The sequence below is a fragment of the Phytophthora ramorum genome (assembly GCF_020800215.1).
Source record: "Phytophthora ramorum isolate Pr-102 chromosome Unknown Phyram_PR-102_s0015, whole genome shotgun sequence".
Taxonomy (NCBI): Eukaryota; Oomycota; class Peronosporomycetes; order Peronosporales; family Peronosporaceae; genus Phytophthora; species Phytophthora ramorum.
In genome coordinates, this window is record NW_027150661.1 from 526,891 (window position 1) to 546,272 (window position 19,382).

Here is a 19,382-nt window from a genome sequence, read left to right on the forward strand (position 1 = left end):
CATACTCCTGCACGACGGTCGAGGCGACAGTTTCCCCCTTGCCAATTCCCAGCCAACTTCAACTAGGAGTTGCCTTTTGCCATTTCTCTCTTACTGTCCTCCTACCACCGATCAAGTCTGTCATGACACAATCACACAGCTCCTATAGTGGCAGCAGTCGTGCCGAGCATCAGCCAAACGCGTTCACCCAGCTGCTTCATCCACTGCACCGAAAAACATGTCCTGGCTTGAATCGTACTTTAACGAACACACATGCTGCGCTCTGTACCGATCCCACAACGGCACTATCGGCAGCATGAAGACATCCGCGCCGTCGCTGCAGGTGCCCGATCTCGAGTCCGTGGAGCTGGACAGCCAGGCCGAGACGTGCTCCACCACCTCCAGCTTCAGCGTGCGCCTGGGCGCCGACGAGGACCTCCAAGGCGACGTCCCCAAGCGCCTCAGCAGCCCAGCGCTGCACGAACACGCGGAGGCGGCGCTGCACCTCACCTCGTACGTTCACTCCGCATCGTATGCGAGCAGAGGGGAAAGTGAACTGACTGAATACGCAATCACAGAGACTTGAAGACGTTCATCAACACGTGCATCGCCTTCTTGGGCTCCGGGGTGCTGGGGCTGCCCTACGCATTCCGCAAATGCGGAATCCTGGTATGTGTCGCATGACGTGGCATTTCTGGAGGGTGGGTTCTTATTTGTGTTTTGGTGCCTACTATTGTAGATGGGGCTCGTGACGTTAGCTGGCGTGGCGGCAGTGAGCACGTACGCCATGATGCTGGTGGTGCAGTGCAAGTACAAACTCAAGCGCCAGGGCAAGAGCGTCACCAAGTATGGGCAGATTGGGTACTTTGCTATGGGCCACATTGGCTCGGTTATTGTGAACACGGCCCTCGTGGTCTCTCAGACGGGCTTCTGCATCGCCTGTACGAGTGTCAATTCATTCGTTTGTGGAAGTGCAAGTACTAACGTTTATTTTTGTTGTCGTGCAGACTTGATTTTCATCGCGTCGAACGCCCATAAGTTTCTGGAGGTGTCGAAGGGGCTGGTGGTGTCCGTGTGTGTGCCACCGCTCATTGGGTTCTCGCTGCTCAAGCACATGAAGGAGTTGGCCTACGTGGCGCTCCTTGCCGACTTCATGTGCATCCTCGGACTGCTGGTCGTGCTTAACATTGACTTGACGTACATGGAACTTGACCACGATAGTATTGAGGCTGTGGGCGTGGTGTCGAGTGTGCCATTCTTTTTCGGAGTGGCGAGCTACTGCTTTGAAGGGGTGGGCATGGTGCTGCCTCTGGAGAACTCGATGCAAAACAAGCGAAACTTCACGCCGATTCTGGTATGCACAGTTGTGATCATCACGACACTGTACGCCACCTTCGGCATCTGTGGCTACCTCGCCTTTGGAAACGATACCGACGCCGTCATCACCCTCAACTTTAGCGGCAGCGGTGGTTTGGTCACGCTCGTCAGGGTGTTCCTGTGCTTGGGGCTTTTCTTCACGTACCCCGTGATGCTGTTCCCCGTGTTCGAGGTGCTACAACCGATGGCGAAGTGCGGCAATAAGGTAGAGAACCCACGAACGACTCAGGCAAAGGGTGTCCTTTTGCGTGCCGGGGTCGTGCTGCTCACTGCAGTGATTGCTGCTGCCATCCCAGGTACGGCTGGGCTGGGTCCTGTGGAATTGTGTGCAATGGTTTGGTTAAAACGCGTTTGTGTGTTTTTATTGCAGATTTCGGTCGTTTCATTTCCTTCATCGGCTCGACGTGCTGCTCGTTGCTGGCCTTCATCCTGCCCGCATACTTCCACCTGCGCCTCTTTCACGACGAGCCACCGACCTGTGGGAAGCGGTTGCGCCAGCTCTTACACTCCACGATGATGGCCTTAGGTGTTGTCATGCTCGGCGCTGGTGTCATTGATGCCGTCGACAGTGTACTCTAGCTCTTCGTGGCACAACTTGTTGTAGTTTCATGCGCAAAAGCAAAATATACGTTGTAAAGAGAAAAAAAGGTCGTGCTGTGTATGCAGAAGATTTGCCGTCCCAGGATGTTGTTCATTTATTCAATTACATTGGTACGAGACGGCCAGCGAACAATACAAGAAAGACTATTCTTTTATTTTACCTAACATTCTGCAGCTAACAAGCACTTTCCTTCCCAGCGCTTGGTGTAATATGAGTTGACTCGCCGCCCATTGTTACGCCACTTCAGCCACTCTGCTCGCTCCTCAGGTGTAAGCTCAGGTAGTAAGTCGTCCTTCATATCGTGGTCCGTGTCGGCGTTGTGGAGCAGCATTTGGTCGGTGACTTTGTCGTACCGCAGCCGTTCATGGCCCCGCACCACGGACATTTTGCGCGTGGGGTTGTTGCTGTAGACAATGCGCTCCCCAAACTTGATCTTGCGCTTGAGTGAACGCCCCACGCCATCTTGCTCAAACCCTCCGTCGGGTACGCCGGTAATGTCCGCCAGTGTGTTAAGGATGTCGTACTGCTCTGTGGCATCGTCGATAACCATCCCAACCGCGTCACCTAGCCGGCCCTCCGCGATGATAGTACCAGCTACACGCGTTGCGGAGACATCGCGATCCTCGGGGACGTCGTTGCCGAACTCAGGGCCTTGACCGTGATCGCCTGAGATGACGACAATAGTGTCGTCTAGGATGCCTTCGTCAGCCATGCGGTCCAAGAATTTGCCCAGCTCCATGTCGGTGAAGTAGCGGATCTCGAGGTAGTTCTTGACGTTGTCCGCGTACTTTTCATCTTCGTACAGAGCTGAGAAGTCCGGCTTCTTGGACTGGTGATACCATTTCGGACGCTGTTTGTAGTTGACGTGGCTTGAGATCGTATAGTGATTCAGAAAGAGAGGCTTCTTCGCTTCGCCCTTGGCCACTCGCTCTTGCTGATCTCTCGTTTTGTTCACCAGGAGATCTCCAAGCAGCTGGAAGCTTAGATCGTCGTGCACGCCCCAATTGAGAGCGCGATGCTCTGGCCCATTCCAGTCGCTCTTCTTAATGCCCAGATCACTTTCAGCCAGCTTCATCATCTCCGTGCGACTCCAAACGGTGTCGAAGCCATGAGCGGGGAGAAACGAATCCCAGCCGTCGTAGTTCGTCTTGCAGCCAGTGGTGAAGAAGGTCTCGTAGCCCTTTGCAGTGAACATCTGCGGCAAACCAGCAAGCTTGGTGCTGCGTTGGCCTCCAGTCATGCCGGACTTCGTGACGCTATCGTACGGAAGCTGGCCAAACAGCAAACTCTCCACCGATCGGCTCGTGCGCCAACTGGACCAGTAGTTTCGCAGTGCAATGCCGCGCTTCGCCCACTTGTCAAAGTTCGGCGTGATAGTCATGTTGGTGCCTTTGAACAAGTCGGAGGGGTCCTCCTTGCCGACGAGGAAGTGCGAATCATGGAAGCGAAAAGACTCAACCACGAGCAGCAGTACATTTGGCGGGTCTTTCTCGCTGATATCCACGTCAAAGGCGAGGTCTCCGTGGAAGCCCGTGGTACGACGATAAAGCGTATCGTCCCCAAGCAGCGTGTGCTCTTCAGTGCTGTCGATAAAAGTTTCCGCCCATGGTCGGCTGCCGTCTTCGGTTGTAGCGGTCTCATCGCCTGCTGTTGGTTGCAGCGCATGTCCGAGAAGCTCATTGAGCGTTGTGTTCAACGCTGAGTATGCGATTAACGGCGAGCAACCGCGGCTTATGGCCATCACCACGCCGGGAATGATCACTAGTCCGACGAGAGCAACAGTGCACCGTTTGCAGTTGTCTTTCTTGCGTGTCATGCTGTTAGAGCCTTGCTGAAGGTTACCGGAGGCCGCTTTATTGTCACCTACAGGTTTGACTGTCTCCGCACTGCCTTCGTGGATGTCTACCGTCACGTATCGGCTTTCCTTAGTAGCCTTTTCGTCAGCTTTTCGCTCACCCATGCCATCTCCTGAACTTGGTACTGGCTGAACTGGCTTAAGTTGGACTTCTTCGGTGGGGCTGCTTGGATCCGATTCAGAGTCTTCAGTGGATCTGCAGGAATCCTGAGCACCAGCGGGTTCTTCAGACAAGTCACGAGTTTCAACTACTCTGGATGGGGACGTGTCGTCGGTCCTAGTAGGTTTCAAGCCACAATAAAGATGCGAAGTCCCCGAACTCGCAAAGGGTAGCACTATTTGCGTAGGACTCCACCTCGAGAGATCCGCCCACGAGGCGCAAGTACGCACGATCGCAAACAATGTCGCCACAATCCCCAGCGCCACTGCATTCGCGTAGCCTTCGTCGAGCTCCTCATTCGACACCGAGGCGGCACCAATGTTATCCTGTTCGGCGATTGCCATTGCAACGAGATCAAATGTGAAGCGCATACTCCGGATGCGCACGAGAAGTAAATCAGCGACACAAGGCACCGCCACCGCGATGAAAAGTATCCACGACACAATGAACGTCGCAAGCCTGCCACCGACTCGAACTGCCACTCGTCTGCTATGCTGTGGATAACGTTTGCTCATAGCAGACATGAAGGCGTCGAACAACCATAATACGCACACGAAGTACGTTGCACAAACAAAGTCCTCGAGAAGCCCCAGGCTCAGCACTGCAATCACCACCCCTGCAGTGAAGTCGCTGGAGCTTCCGTACATCATGATCAGGGGCCCGAGTGTAGCGCAGCGGAAGACGAAGAAGACGAGAAGCACCGACGCGTAGACGAACGCCCACCCGAACCACGGACAGCCCTGTAGCGTCTCTGCTTTAGAATCCATCCATTTCATGATAAGTGACGGCTTCCGCTCGACCGGTTCCTTCACGGCCAAATCTTCCGCCGTATCACCGGAAACTGGTGTCGGGAACCCGTGAAGTGTTGATAGGCGCTCTTGATCGCGCATGTCGCGGTGGACCATGTGCCGGTTGTACGCTGTTAGGTACTGCTGACTTCAGGATAACGTTACCGCGCAGGACAGCAAAATTCAAAGTGTCAGCAGTTCGTATTTGCAGACTCAAATGCACAACTCTCCCACGCCAGAAATCCCCTGATGGTGAGGTAGCCTGCCTCAGGCACAGGCTGCGATGGTGAATCGGGGCGTTGTCGTTTCTTGAGGTTGACTTGCATACGAACGCTCCAGCCTGGAGTCCTGGGGTTACTTACCTCAGTCGTAATCACCATTAGGATATCACCATCTGGATGCCGTAGAATCCCTGAACTTCATTTTTTTCATTCGCGTGACTACTGATCATCAGTCTGATGGGGTAGGTACACTTCGTAAAGATCGAGCTAAGCTTACACCAAACTAACCATGTGCTGCTATTGTAATGCCGATGTTGGTCCCTCAAATGTTGGAGCCCACAGCTTGGTATGAATTGATTCGACTCCTTCAGCCACACGCCGAGTTTCGAAAACCAAGAAGAAGAGAATGTGAGTTTACTTTTTTCCATCCCGCCTTGTATAAACCCCGCGTGATGCCGGCTAAGCTTCGCTCGATGAGGATATCGTTCTGCTAGGCAGCATTTTCGATCAATAGTCACTATCACGTGGTCTTGTACGTCCGAGGCGCAGCCGATCGAAGACAGGTACAAGCGGGGGTATCATCGTTTTGAAAGTGAGAATGCCGTCCCAGAAGGTAGACGGACAGGTTCAAATTCAAAATAACACTGTCTGTAACCAAGCACAAAGAAACAGGGTACGCGTCGTGTACACTCATTTTCTTAGAGGACACAGCTCTTCTTGTCCTCCTCTACAAACAATATCCAAATATATTTCGTGCACATGCTTCTGAAGGTTATACCGAAAAGCCCCACTGGTGTGCTGCTCCACAACGAGGTTTCATTCAACTCGCCGTGGAGCCACAAGAAAATATCGATCTACCAGTCTTTACACTTCTAGCATTCTCCAGCGAGCAAACACTTCTTGTCCCAGCGTTTTGTGTAGTACGCATTGATACGGCGTCCATTATCGCGCCACATCCTCCAGTCCGACTTGTCTTGGGGGCCTAGCGCTGGGAACTGGTCTGTCTCCATTTCGTGGTCAGTGTCAGCGTTGTGCAGCAGTACCGAGCTCGAGTACCGATCATAGCGCAGCCGCTCGTGGCCGCGGACAACCGACATCTTACGGCTCGGGTTATTGCTGTACACGACGCGCTCTCCAAAGGTAATATTCCGCTTGAGTGATCGCCCGATACCGTCCTGCAAAAATCCTCCCTCGGGCACACCAGTGATGTCGGCTAGTGTGTTGAGGACATCGTACTGCTCCACAGCATCCTCAATCATCAGGCCAACCGAGTCACCAAGTCGACCTTCCGCGATTATAGTACCCGCAACTCGCGTGGCGGATATTTCTCGAGCTTCAGGAACGTCCAGCCCGAATTCAGGTCCCTGGCCGTGATCGCCTACAATAACGACGATGGTGTCATTGAGGATCCCTTCCTCGGACATCCGATCCAAGAACTTTCCAAGCTGCATGTCGGTAAAGTACCGCATTTCCAAGTACGCCTGAACGACACTAGCATACTCCTCGTCCTCGTACAAAGCAGAGAAGTCAGGCTTCTTGGCCTTAGCGTACCAGTTCGGCCGCTCTTTGAATGGAGTGTGGCTGGAAATGGTATAGTGATTCACAAACAACGGCTTCTTGGCTTCTCCGTGAGCCACACGGTCACTCTGCTCCTTTGTTTTGTTGATGAGCAAGTCGCCAAGCAGTTGGAAACTGAGGTCATCGTGTACCCCCCAATTAAACCCGCGACGTTCGTGTCCATACCATTGGTCGGATGTGATGTTTAACGTGCTCTCGGCGAGCGCCATCATCTCATCACGACTCCAGACAGTATCAAAGCCATGGGAAGGCAGGAACTTGTTCCAGTCGTCGTAGTCCGTCTTGCAACCAGTAGTGAAAACTGGCTCGTAGCCCTTTGCCTTGAATAGCTGCGGCAGTCCGGCCAGATCAACGCTCTCTTTGCCTCCCGTCATTCCAGAATCCGCGACGCTGTCATATGGGAGTTGTGCGAATAGCAAGCTCTCGACTGACCGACTTGTACGCCAACTTGACCACATGTTGTTGAAAGCCACGCCACGCTTTGCCCACCTGTCGAAGTTTGGCGTGACCGTGATGTTGGTACCCTTGAAAAGGTCGGACGGATCCTCATCCCCGACAAGATAGTGTGAATCGTGGAACCGGAAGGACTCGACCACGATGAGGAGCACGTTTGGTGGGTCTTCGTCGGTGACATTAACGTCAAAGGCTAGATCCCCTTGGAAGCCCGTCGTACGTCGATACAGCGAGTCTTGCTCGAACAGGGTGAAGTCCTCTGTAGCCGAATGGATGTAGATGGTAGCGTTCTCGATGGTCCCGTCGGCAACCAAAGGTGCAAAACCTTGTGACGTGACGTCCACGCCACGGACAAACAGTTCGTTTAGTGTCGCATTAAGCGCCGAGTATGCCACGAGAGATGAACACGCGCGGCTGATAGCGAGCACGACAGCAGGCATAACAATGAGTGCAACAGCAAGGACCACGATCAATCCACAGAGCCGAAACAGCGCCAGACGGGAAATGCGAGGATCCGTCGAGACCGCTGAGCCCTCGGTAGTGGCATCGCTGACGCTTGCTCTATGAGGTGACGTCGTTACCAGATATTGAGTGCTCTCTCCAAGCTCCGGGAGCTCGGCCCGTGTGTCGTCGTCAGTGTACTTCAGACTATTCTTGCGATGGCCTTCTTCCTTTTTCCACTGAGCCGCGGATGCTCGTGAGATAACACTATCGACCAAGACGAACGCTGGATTCCAGTGCGATAGGTCAGCCCAGGAACAGCTCGTCCGAACGATAGCAAAGAACGTCGCCACAACCACCAGTCCGGCTACGTTTGCGTACGCCTCGTTGACCTCCGACTGCGAAATGGAGGCTGAGCCAGCGTTGTCTTTTTCGTGAATAGCCATTGCAACGAGCTCGAATGTAAACCGCATATCCCGCAGGCGCACAATCAGCAAGTCTGCGACGAAAGACCCCATCATGGCAACGAAAAGTACCCACGATACCATAAAGGTTATGGTACGGCTACAAATGCGTCCTGCTAAGCGCCATCGAGACTTCGTTGGTTCAAACCCTCTATTGCTCACCCGTTCGCTGATCATGCGCTTTATTGTGTCGAACAACCAAAGTGCACAGGCGAAATAGTTGGCACACACCAAGTCTTCGAGAAATCCGAGCGCCAACGCCCCAGCCTCCACACCGGACGTGCAGTCTTTTCGAGTGCCGTACATCATGATCAACGGCTTGAGTCCGATGCACCGAAAGATGAAGAAGAACAGGAGCACCACACTGTAGACGAAGGCCCAACCGAGCCAGGGGCGCGACCAGAAGCTGGAATGTCGAACACGCTGGATCATCCCTGATGATTTCCCGCTCCGCCGAGAAGAATTGGCGTCCGACATGGGACGACTCTCCTCGAGGACAACCACGTCAGTGTTCATCGTGACGATAGCCGGGAAATTACGCAATGGCCATTAATCTGCGTCGGGCGAAGGCAGGAAAAGCGCAAGGGCATTTCAACTCGACGATAAGGCCAGGAGGACTAAAATCAACAAGTTTCTGGTCTTATCCGCTTCCATCAGGTGATGCCTCACATTAATTACGTGGTTCTGAGTGTGATTGGGCACCCCCACGACAGGACTGGATTCTTCAAGGTCTTGTTGGCTCGCGACGTGGCTTCGAGCAGTAGAGAGATTGGAGATCATGATGATATACAGCAGACTCGAGAGAGAGAGAGAGAGAGAGAGAGAGGCTCAATGTTACTAATATGGTGTACAGCAGACTCGATACCACTGCGGAAGTGTTGGGATCCTTGCTGATCGTCGTTTCTAGCGCCAAGACGCCTCACATCCTGATCGGATTATTTTTTTTCTGTCCGAACACCCGATTAGTGTGCCGGGGAGTTAGCAGAGAAATGGACCAGCTGCTGGGTCTTCATGCGAATTCAAACGAAAAATCACGTTAGCAGCTTGGATAAAGCGCCATGAATGTCGTGCTTCCGTCGCATCACTATTGGGTCTCGAGCGGGTGCTGCTGCGGCGTTTGGCACACAAGACTCAAGTCCCGTGTGAACCGCTTATAACAATCGAGTGACTGAACTAGACCGAATTTGTTGGCCGACGCGACACCAATACTCTCCGAAAAGCACACTTACGGTTAAGTGGATTAGTAGTGCATTTTGGTAGCGTGTCGGGATCCAATCAAAGCGTCTACGATTGCTGCGTGAGCGTGCAAACGCTTGACGTCATGTGCGTCGGACCAGAAACTATTCCAACCGGGGGCATTAGTTCTGCCGCGTCGGAATGAAAGGTACCAAGCGATCTTCCCCATGTGAGGTCCCCATTTCGTTTTCTGCGCCAACCACCAAGCTGTTATGAAGACGGAGTTGGTCGTTTTGGAGGAGAGTCCAGCGTCTGAGGTCAAAGTGGCGCGACACTCGCACGATCGAAGTGGTTTGCTTGAGCGCGTTCGACACGCCAGACTGTGGAATCAACCGTGGCTCGGGTGGGCCTTCGTCTACGCCTCAGTCATTCTGTTTTGCTTCATTTATCGGAGCGTGACGCTGACAGCACTCATCATGATGTATGGCACCGAGGAAGACTGCTACTTTGGTGTGGAAATTGCGATATTAGCTCTTGGAGTTTTGGAGGACATCGTCTGTGCTACCTTTCTCGCTTCCGGCCTGTGGATTGTCGATACGATCAACCGTTTCTGGCTCGCATCGCCTGTTGATGTGGATGCCGCGGAGCCCACCAACAGTAGAAAGCTACAGAAAATATTGATCTCCGTTTTCGTTCTCGTGAGCTCGTGGATTCTTTTCGTATTAGTGGTTGGGCCTGTAGCAGTCGATCTGATGCTTGTGCGCCTACGAGGAGTGCGATTCACGCTGGAAGAGGTGGCATCGACACAAGAGAATGCTGCTCTTGATGACATGACAACCTACGAAGTGAAAGAGATGCACGCAACCGTGGTGGTCACAGTTTGCATGTCTGGACTCTTTGCGCTTGTGCGCACGTTTGCATCGTGGCCCGAGCTCACCCGATGGAGCCCAAGTCGTACTGTGATTGCTTTCGTTATGGGCCACTTTGTGAGGACAGAGAGCAGGATCCGAGTGGTATCAACACAATCAAGCTATAATGACGCTGAAGTTGATATCGAAGATATTGTGCTGGAAGATAGAGCCCAACACTCCGGGACAAATACGCCGAGCAACCTCAGCTTCTGTCACTTGGAGATCCATGATTCGTTTGCGTCGTCTTCCAGCATAAACGCCCAGCAAACGAAAGAGTTGTTGTACCAACGCGTCATTCAAACATTAGTTGCATTGATCGTGGTGGTGCTTGTGGCTCTGATTGGGGTAGCGGTCAGTGCTGCGTGTCCATCTCTCGTGGCCTTTTCGGCTCTCAACGCGACACTGAATGAGCTGTTAGCGCATGTTCTCGGCGATACCTCTCAAAGCTACCTGCCTGCTGTATCCGATGGCAGTACGCCGTGGGTGGAGACCTTCATCCACTCGGCCACCGAGAACTACACACTTTTCCAAGATGATTCGCTTTATCGACGCACGACAGGTTTCCACGGGGGCCTCGCGTTTGACGTCAATGTCACTAACGAAGATCCACCCAACGTTCTTCTGATAGTAGTCGAGTCCTTCCGGTTCCACGACTCCCACTATCTCGTTGGCGACGACGATCCTTCCGATCTTTTCAAAGGTACCAACACCACGATCACACCAAATTTCGACAAATGGGCAAAGCGTGGCATAGCCTTGACGAACTTTTGGTCAAGCTGGCGAACAAGTCGCTCGGTAGAGAGTCTTCAGTACGCACAGCTTCCGTACGACAGCGTGGACAACTCGGGGATGACAGGGGGCAAAACGGATATCGAACTTGCTGGTCTTCCTCAGCTCTTCAAGGCGAAAGGTTACGACCCATTTTTCACAACTGGCTGCCAGACTGAGTACGATGATTGGAAGTCCTTTCTTCCAGCCCATGGGTTTGATACAGTCTGGAGTCGCGATGAAATGATGAAGCTTGCGGAGAGTGACTTGAATGTTTCTTCTGATCAGTGGTATGGGGACGAGCAGCGCGGTCTGTATTGGGGTGTGCATGACGACTTGAGCTTCCAGCTTTTAGGAGATTTGCTGGTGAACAAGACGAGGGAACAAAGGGATCGGGTGGCTCAAGGCGAAGACAAGGAGCCTGTGTTTCTCACTCACTACACAATTTCCAGCCACACACCATTCGCAGAGCGGCCGAAATGGTACGCGGAGGCTGAGAAACCCGACTTTTCCGCCCTCTACGAAGGAGAAGAGTATGCCGACCTCATTAAGAATTACCTAGAGATGCGGTACTTCACTGACATGGAGCTCGGGAAGTTCATGGATCGGATGTCGGAAGAAGGTATTCTAAACGATACCATCGTCGTCATATCTGGTGACCACGGGCAAGCTCCAGAATTCGGGTACGACGCCCCCGAAGCTCGTGATTTGTCCGTTACGCGTGTTGCGGGAGCTCTCATTGCTGAAGGAAGACTTGGAGAGTTTCGTGGACTTCGACTGGAAGATGCTGCAGAGCAGTACGATATTCTCAACACGCTGGCCGATATCACGGGTGTCCCTGAAGGAGGGTTTTTGCAGGACGGCGTCGGGCGATCCCTGAAGCGGAGCAGCACCTTTGGAGAGCGGGTAGTGTACAGCAACAACCCGAGCCGCAAGATGTCAGTTATCCGCGGCAACAAACGCCTGCAGTACGATCGTCATTCGAGCGACGTGTTGCTTCATGATTCTCGCGTCGACCATGATATGCTGGACGACCTCTTTCCAACGCTTGGCACCGAAGAGCAGGATGAATGGGTAACCCAAAGGAGCAACGGCCGATGGCTCAACACGTATTACACAAGCCGATGGGACCAAAATTGTCTGCTTGCTGCTGAGTGCTGAGGCTCTTTGAATATATTTTTGAATAAATACTCCACGACGCCACCTAGTTCGACACTATCGCTGCAGAAAACGGAAGTGAGAAAGACCGACCGCGATCGCTGCACTCTGTTGAATGATAGTGCCCAATGACTTAATGCTGTGAATACACAGGCGGTCGATTTCTAGGCATCGCAGTTCAACGAGACCAACATCACGGTCTTGACAGAATGCACCGCCGTCACAGACGTGCAGCAGCAAAATGACGGACTGCGCGTACATGACGACGTTGGCACACTGCATCCTGCAGGAGCTGGTAGTTCTGGTACGCCCTTGTATCGTACGACGGCCCCAACTTGCCGCTGTCTACGTCACACGTTGCGTCAGTGATGTTCCGTAGTGTTACCATGACTCGTCGGACGAGGTAATGCATCGCGGTGTTACCGAAACTGCGCCGAGATCGGAGTATGCCGGTGCCCGGCGCAGGCTCTGATGCAATCGGACGGCTTGATTACCACCAAGGTACATAGTGTAACTTTGCGTAACCCATCGGTTAGCCGTAATACACGTATTAATATTCCTTGGGTTCACAGCTGCAAAGCAACATCCGATTGAGGACGCTGTGTTTATCTGGAAACCATGCTGCCGCGTAGGTTTTGGAGTTTCGGGGCACTGAATGTATGTGATAGCTCGCACGAGGCCACTTGAATGGCTGAATATGTAGTTCGGCTCGGCTCGAACCGCTCAGGTCGGGTGGATTTCTTGACATGATTCAAAACCCATGCCAGCGCCGTGGTGGATTTCAGCCTGTTTATTTCACTCGTCCAATAACTTCCAACGCTGCCGAACAACACTGGGCTACGATCAGCCGAAGGAGTTTTTCCTACCACCCGCGTCTGCTTCGCCTCCACTACGGACATCCATTCCGGTTCATGCAACACAATGTACATGCAGATGATCACTTTTCGCCCAGTTAGCAATTCCCGTCTCACGAGATGTTTACGGCACGTACCCGGTTGTGTACCCACTTGGGCGTCCAATCGTCGGCCCTATATCCGAACAGCAAACGTACACGGGGTACGTTTCACAGTCGGCAAAATTCCAGCAGCTACGCAACATGAAGAGTCCGTGGCTCGGCTGGGCCTTCGTGCTCTCTGTGGCGCTGCTCTTCTTCTCCGTCTTCCGCCTGCTGACGCTGCGCAGCCTCATCTCCATGTACGGCACGCCCAGAGACGCCACGCTGGACGTGCAGGCGGGCGCGCTGGTCCTGGGCCTGCTGGAAGACCTCGTGTGCGCCACATACCTGTGCGCCGCGCTCTGGGGCGTCGACCGCTCGCTGCGCAGCCGTCGGGCGGAGGACGTCGCGGGCGTCCAGCAGCCTCTGGACGCTCGACTGCGCGTCGTGACGTTCGCGGCCTCGTGGCTGCTGTTCGCGCTCATGGCGCTGCCCTTCGTGGCCGACCTGCTGCTCGTGCGCATCAGGGACATGCGGTTCAGCTTCGACCTAGTGAAAATGGCCATCCACGAGTCCAGCAGCGCGGGCGCGGCCGAGATCTCAAGCGCAGAGGTGGACCAGGCTTACGTCAGTGCGTCCATGGCCGTAGCCACCGCCACGTTCTTCGCTGCAGTGCGAGCGCGCAACGAGTGGACGGACCTCACGCGCTGGAGCCCCGTGGACGGCGTCGTCGGCCTCATTGAGGCCTTTTTGCAGCAAAACCTGCAACGAACCAAGGTGGGAGACGATCAGGTGGAGAGTAACTTGGAGGAAGGCACGGCCGAGACGACGCGGTTTTTAGGGTCGGCTGTACACAGTGAGAAGAGTGCGGAGGACAAGGCGACGGTGCAGTGGTGCGGACCTCGGGTGCACGCGGCTGTGGTGGTGGCGACGCTCGTGCTTCTGCCGGCGTTTGTGCTGTCGGTGAGTCAGGTCTGCTCGGCGCTGGTGGCGTACGCGGCGCTGAACGCGACGCTGAATGAGCTCTTCATGCACGCGCTGTACGTGTCGTCGCAGGGCTTCGTGCCGTTGATTGCGGACGGCTCCATTGACTCGGCCAAGACGTTCATCCACACTGCAACGGAGGACTTTGAGCTCTTTGAAGGCGACTCGCTGTATCGCCGCACCACGGGCTTCCACGGAGACTTGGCGTTCGATGTCAAGGTAGAGAAGGACAACCCGCCCAACGTTTTGCTGCTCGTGGTGGAGTCGTTCCGGTACCACGACTCGCACTACCTTGTTGGGGACGAGGACCCGTCCAACTTGTTCAGAGGCAGCAACATGACGGTGACGCCAAACTTTGACAAGTGGGCGAAGCGAGGCGTGGCGTTCAGCAACATGTGGTCGAGTTGGCGCACAAGCCGCTCGGTGGAGAGTTTGCTGTATGGACAGGTGCCGTACGACAGCGTGGCCAACTCTGGCATGTCGGGCGGGAAGAAGGATTTCCAGCTTGAAGGGCTGCCGCAGTTCTTCAAGGCTAAAGGCTACGAGCCGTTCTTCACGACAGGGTGCAAGACTGACTACGACGATTGGAGAACTTTTCTCTCCTCACACGGCTTCGACACGGTGTGGGGGCGAGATGAGATGATCAAGTTAGCAGAGAGCGACCTGGGAATTAAGCCCGACCAGTGGTTTGGGAAGGAGCAGCGAGAGCTCTACTGGGGCGTGCACGACGACGTGAGTTTCCAGCTTCTTGGCGACCTGATGGTGAACAAAACCAAGGAACAAAACGGACGCGTAGCGGAAGGAGAAGCTAAGAAGCCGCTTTTCCTCACGCACTATACGATCTCGAGCCACGTATCGTACGAAGAACGCCCAGAATGGTACGCCAAGTCCAAGAAACCGGACTTCTCTGCGCTCTACGACGGCGTGGAGTATGCGCGTAGCATCAAGAACTACATGGAAATGCGGTACTTCACGGACATGGAGCTGGGCAAGTTCATGGACCGCATGTCGGCCACGGGGGTTCTCAACGACACTATCGTTGTTATCGTGGGCGACCACGGACAGGCTCCAGAGGCCGGGAACTACATTCCCGAGGCGCGCGATGTATCCGTCCATCATGTTGCGGGTGCTCTCGTTGCCGAGGGTCGGCTAGGGGAGGCTGTCGGACTGAAGATTGAAGACGCTACGGAGCAGTACGACGTCATGAACACGCTGGCAGATATTGTTGGCGTTCCCGAGGAAGGATTCCTGCAAGACGGCGTGGGTCGCTCCCTCAAGCGCCAGTCCAAGTTTGGCGAGCGAGTGGTGTACAGCAACAACCCCAGCCGGAAGATGGCAGTGGTCCGCGGAACTGAGCGCCTGCGCTACGATCGCGCTGCGAGGTCCGTGCTTCTACACGACGCTAAGGCGGACCACGACATGCACCTGGACTTGTTTCCCGACCTGACGACGGAGCAGCAGAACGAGTGGCTAACGTGGCGTGACAACGGCCGACAGCTCACCGAGTATTACGCGCAGCGGTGGGACAAGAAGTGTTTGTTTGCAGCGAAGTGCTGAGTATCCTAGATAGCGCAGCCACGTCGACACGCTGCAGCGAGACAATAATGCAAAAGGACGACCAAGTTTTACTACGCCTTGAAAGCCCAGCTCAGCACGTTGCCGCCAGCAGGCACTTGCCCTCCCATCGAGTCTTGTAGTACGCGGCGACTTCGCGTCCTTTGTCGCGCCAATCTAGCCACTGGTTCTTCTTCTCGGTGGAGAGCGCTGGGAACAGGTCGTGCTGCATGTCGTGGTCGCTGTAGGCGTTGTGCAGCATCACGGAGCTCGTGCTTCGGTCGTAGCGCAGACGCTCGTGGCCCCGCACGACCGAGTTCTTCACGTTCGGGTTGTTGCTGTACACCACCCGCTCTCCGAACGGGGCGGCGCGCTTGAGCGAGCGCCCCACGCCGTCCTGGAAGAACCCGTCTTCTGGCACGCCCGTGATGTCGGCCAGCGTGTTGAGCATGTCGTAGTGCTCCACCGCATCTTGGATCTTGAGCCCCACGTACTCGCCGAGTCGACCTTCAGCAATGAGCGCACCGGCGACGTGTGTGCAGGAAACATCTCGCTTCTCAGGCGTGTCGTTGCCGAACTCGGGAGCTTGTCCGTGGTCTCCGACGATCAGGACGATGGTGTCGTTGAGCACTCCCTCAGCCGCCATTCGATCCATGAACTTGCCGAGCTCCAAGTCCGTGAAGTGGCGCATTTCCAGGTAGTTCTTGACGTTGCCGGAGTGGTCCTCGCCACCATACAGCGCTGAAAAGTCGGGCTTCTTCGCCTTCGCGTACCATGCAGGACGCGCTTGATACGCCACGTGACTCGAGATGCTGTAGTGCGTCAGGAACAGCGGCTGCTTGGCTTCGCCGGCTGCCACTCGGTCGCTTTGCTCCCGTGTCTTGTTGACCAAGAGGTTGCCCAGCACCTCGAAGCTCACGTCGTCGTGCACTCCCCAGATGAATTTCCGCTGCGCAGGCCCCTTCCAGTCGTCCGGCGAGATGCCCAGGTCGCTCTCGCCCAGCGCCATCATGTCGTCTTGATCCCAGAGAGTGTCGAAGCCGTGAGCTGGCAGGAAGACGCTCCAGTCGTCGTACGAGGTCCACGTTCCGGTCGTGAAGAAGGTCTCGTACCCCTTCGCCTTGAAAAGCTGCGGCATCCCGGCGAGCTCCACGTCCGTCCTGCCACCTGCCGTGTCGGTCGATTGAATGGAATCGTACGGGACCTGCGCGAACAGCAGACTCACGAGCGAGCGACTGGTCTTCCAGCTGGACCAGAGGTTCGGGAACGCCACGCCGCGCCTCGCCCACTTGTCGAAGTTGGGCACAACGGAGCCGTTCCAGCCCCGGAACAAGTTGGACGGATCGTCGTCTCCCACCAAGTAGTGCGAGTCGTGGAAACGGAACGACTCCAGCGCGAGGACGACCACGTTGGGCGGATTCGTGTCGTTCACGCTCACGTTGAACGCTAGGTCGCCGTGGAACCCACTAGTCTGGCGGTAGAGTGAGTCGCCAGCGAAGAGCGTGTAGCTCTCGGTGGCGTGGATGTACGCAGAGGCTCTCTCGATGGTGCCGTCTGCAACGGTCGGCACAAAGCCCGCCTCCGTGACCTTCAGCGCCCGCATGAACAGCTCGTTGATGGTCGTGTCCATCGCCACGTTGGCTATCAGCGGCGAAGACGCCTGGCTGATGGCCAGGACAGTCATGGGCATCAACACGAAGGCGAGCAGCGCCAGGATACCCTGCACCACGCACAGCAGCCAGTCGACACTTTTAATCCACAGCACCACGCGTCTGCACTTCGTTGCTGGAACACTCGAGCCGCATGTGGTAGACACACAGCCCAACTTGTCCACGGCAACTGCTTGGATACTGCAGCTCAGTCGCTTGGGCGTGACGGTCTCCGTGTACGGATTGAGCTCGCCGCCCTCCAGGAGCGACTCGTTCACGTCTTCGCTCGAGTCGCTCTCGGGGTCTTTCTTGGGCGTCCACAGTTCATCGTCGTGTTTCTTGTATGGGAAGGGGATCCTCCTCACGAGACGCACTAGGGCCTGCGCCGGGTTCCAGCGCGCGAGATCGGCCCACGACGTCCAGGTGCGCACTGCAGCGAAGAAGGTGGCGACAGTGACGAGGATTGACGCTGCGACGTAGGCCTCGTTGAACTCTGCGCTGGAGATGGCCACACTGCCGACCATGTCGCTGTCTTCGATGGCCATGGACACGATCTCAAAGGTGAAGCGCATGCTCCGCAGTCGGACCAGCAGAATGTCAGCCACGAACGGAGCTGCCATGGCGACGAACAGCACCCAGGACGACGCGAACGTCACGACACGACGGATAACGCGCTGTCGCTTCCACCGGATGAAGGTTTGCACCGTCATGCTGTCGGAAGAAGCGCCGAGCAGTCGACTCAAGGTAAAGTCGAGGAGCCACAGCACGGCGACGAGGTACGTGGCGCAGGTGAGGTCTTCCAGCAGTCCGAGCCCCAGCGACCCGAACTCGACACCAGCCGTTCGGTCGTTTACGGTGCCGTACATTGATATCAACGCCGACATCCCCACGCAGCGGTAAACGAAGAAGAAGAGCAGCACGAGGATGTAAACGAAGAGCCATCCAAGCCACGGACGCGACCAGAAGTTGGCGAACTGCAGCATCTGCAGCAGCTCTCGGGGATTGAACCGGCCTCGAGGCTTGTCGTCCTCTTGAGTGGCAACAGCAGAAAACTTTCCCCTCCGCGTCGAGGCCTCGACACTCAGAGCTGCAGACGAAGACGACCCCATTGGCGAGTGCTGGGAACGTGGCGAATTGGAGAATGACAGGAATCAAAAAGCAAGGCAAATAGGAGGAAAGAGCCCGGTGCAGGAAGGTGCGAAGGCAGCAAAGGCGTCACCAGAGAGGCAGCAGTCGTAGGTGGTGCCGCCACTACAACATGACGCTGCCAGGGTTCTTTTTTTCTCGGAACCCACGTTTTGCTGTTTGCTGTCCTAGCTTGTGTCCTAGCAACGATCATCATTGATTGCTGTCCTAGTGAGTGTCCAAGCAAAGATCATCATTGACATCATTGACATGGCTACATTCTGAGTCATTGGCACGACATTGACGTGACAACATTTTCTGAGCCGGTGCGGGCAACTTCAACCGGACTGTACCGGTGTTTTGGCACAGATGCTACCATCATTTCAATACAGAGCCCGTTTGACGCTGGTGTGATGGCGAGTCACGGAAATGAAGGAAACGAGGTGACATCGACGGAGGACTGCAAATTCGTCGCTGAGTCCATTGGCGTGCGTGTGTTTATAGTGGGCTTAGTTCTTCTGGCGTAGGTACGGAGATGAGATCAAAGAGTAAGTCAGTAAACCACTTACATCATCGTTGTGTACCCAACCTATGTCGAGCGTTCGGAACGTGCAAGGTTCCCGCGGAGCGTCCGTCTTCCACAGCTGTCGAACTAGATTGCAATATGCTGAGGAGAGCTGGTTATGGGGGAGGGGGCACAGTCGTGCAACATCGAGACGAGGGTGAAATCTCGAAAACCCGGGTACACTTGCATGTCGCTGGATCGCGCACAAGCAACATTGACCTGGCAACCACTTTGTTAAGGATATCATCAATTAGAATGTCTAGCATGAGTGCACTTCTAGCTTGAATAGAACATTCGCACCATATTCGGCTGGGGTTTTCTTTTTTGCAGTGTTCTACGCGATTATGGCAGGACACCCCAAAAAATGCATTCGCATTTTATAATTCAATGATTATTTGGAGGCATCAATTCATTATTGAATTGTATTCAATTCATATTTTAATTGCCGAGGAAAGTCCACCGTCCCTCTCGGCGGATGGACCCCAGTCATCTCAAGAAGTGCCACACACGACGTAGTCAAAATCAAAACTACCACCATCACCTCGCAACGTCCAAGCCCCACCGCTTCATCAATCCACCATGGTCCTCACGAGTAGCCAAATCTGCTCCATGCTCTTCGCTGAAGTGGGAGACGGCTTCTA

At 54.9% G+C, this 19,382-nt stretch overlaps 6 protein-coding genes across 6 annotated transcripts; 3 read left to right on the forward strand and 3 right to left on the reverse strand.

Moving 5' to 3' along the window:
• Positions 1 to 295: 295 nt before the first annotated feature.
• On the forward strand, positions 296 to 1,935 carry KRP23_12495 (Amino acid transporter AVT3B; the record flags this gene model as incomplete). The annotated part of the gene is made up of 5 exons (XM_067883120.1): positions 296 to 492; positions 558 to 648; positions 719 to 920; positions 987 to 1,652; positions 1,727 to 1,935. 5 exons carry the CDS (start codon positions 296 to 298, stop codon positions 1,933 to 1,935), a joined length of 1,365 nt encoding a protein of 454 aa, XP_067739403.1.
• Positions 1,936 to 2,117: 182 nt separating this feature from the next.
• On the reverse strand, positions 2,118 to 4,877 carry KRP23_12496 (uncharacterized protein; the record flags this gene model as incomplete). Its single annotated transcript, XM_067883121.1, has 2 exons — positions 2,118 to 4,089; positions 4,168 to 4,877. 2 exons carry the CDS (start codon positions 4,875 to 4,877, stop codon positions 2,118 to 2,120), a joined length of 2,682 nt encoding a protein of 893 aa, XP_067739404.1.
• A 976-nt stretch (positions 4,878 to 5,853) lies between these two features.
• On the reverse strand, positions 5,854 to 8,433 carry KRP23_12497 (uncharacterized protein; the record flags this gene model as incomplete). The annotated part of the gene is made up of 1 exon (XM_067883122.1): positions 5,854 to 8,433. One exon carries the CDS (start codon positions 8,431 to 8,433, stop codon positions 5,854 to 5,856), a length of 2,580 nt encoding a protein of 859 aa, XP_067739405.1.
• A 932-nt stretch (positions 8,434 to 9,365) lies between these two features.
• KRP23_12498 (uncharacterized protein) lies at positions 9,366 to 11,933 on the forward strand (the record flags this gene model as incomplete). Its single annotated transcript, XM_067883123.1, has 1 exon — positions 9,366 to 11,933. One exon carries the CDS (start codon positions 9,366 to 9,368, stop codon positions 11,931 to 11,933), a length of 2,568 nt encoding a protein of 855 aa, XP_067739406.1.
• Positions 11,934 to 13,026: 1,093 nt separating this feature from the next.
• Positions 13,027 to 15,405, forward strand: KRP23_12499 (uncharacterized protein; the record flags this gene model as incomplete). The annotated part of the gene is made up of 1 exon (XM_067883124.1): positions 13,027 to 15,405. One exon carries the CDS (start codon positions 13,027 to 13,029, stop codon positions 15,403 to 15,405), a length of 2,379 nt encoding a protein of 792 aa, XP_067739407.1.
• Positions 15,406 to 15,496: 91 nt separating this feature from the next.
• Positions 15,497 to 18,160, reverse strand: KRP23_12500 (uncharacterized protein; the record flags this gene model as incomplete). The annotated part of the gene is made up of 1 exon (XM_067883125.1): positions 15,497 to 18,160. One exon carries the CDS (start codon positions 18,158 to 18,160, stop codon positions 15,497 to 15,499), a length of 2,664 nt encoding a protein of 887 aa, XP_067739408.1.
• Positions 18,161 to 19,382: the final 1,222 nt, after the last annotated feature.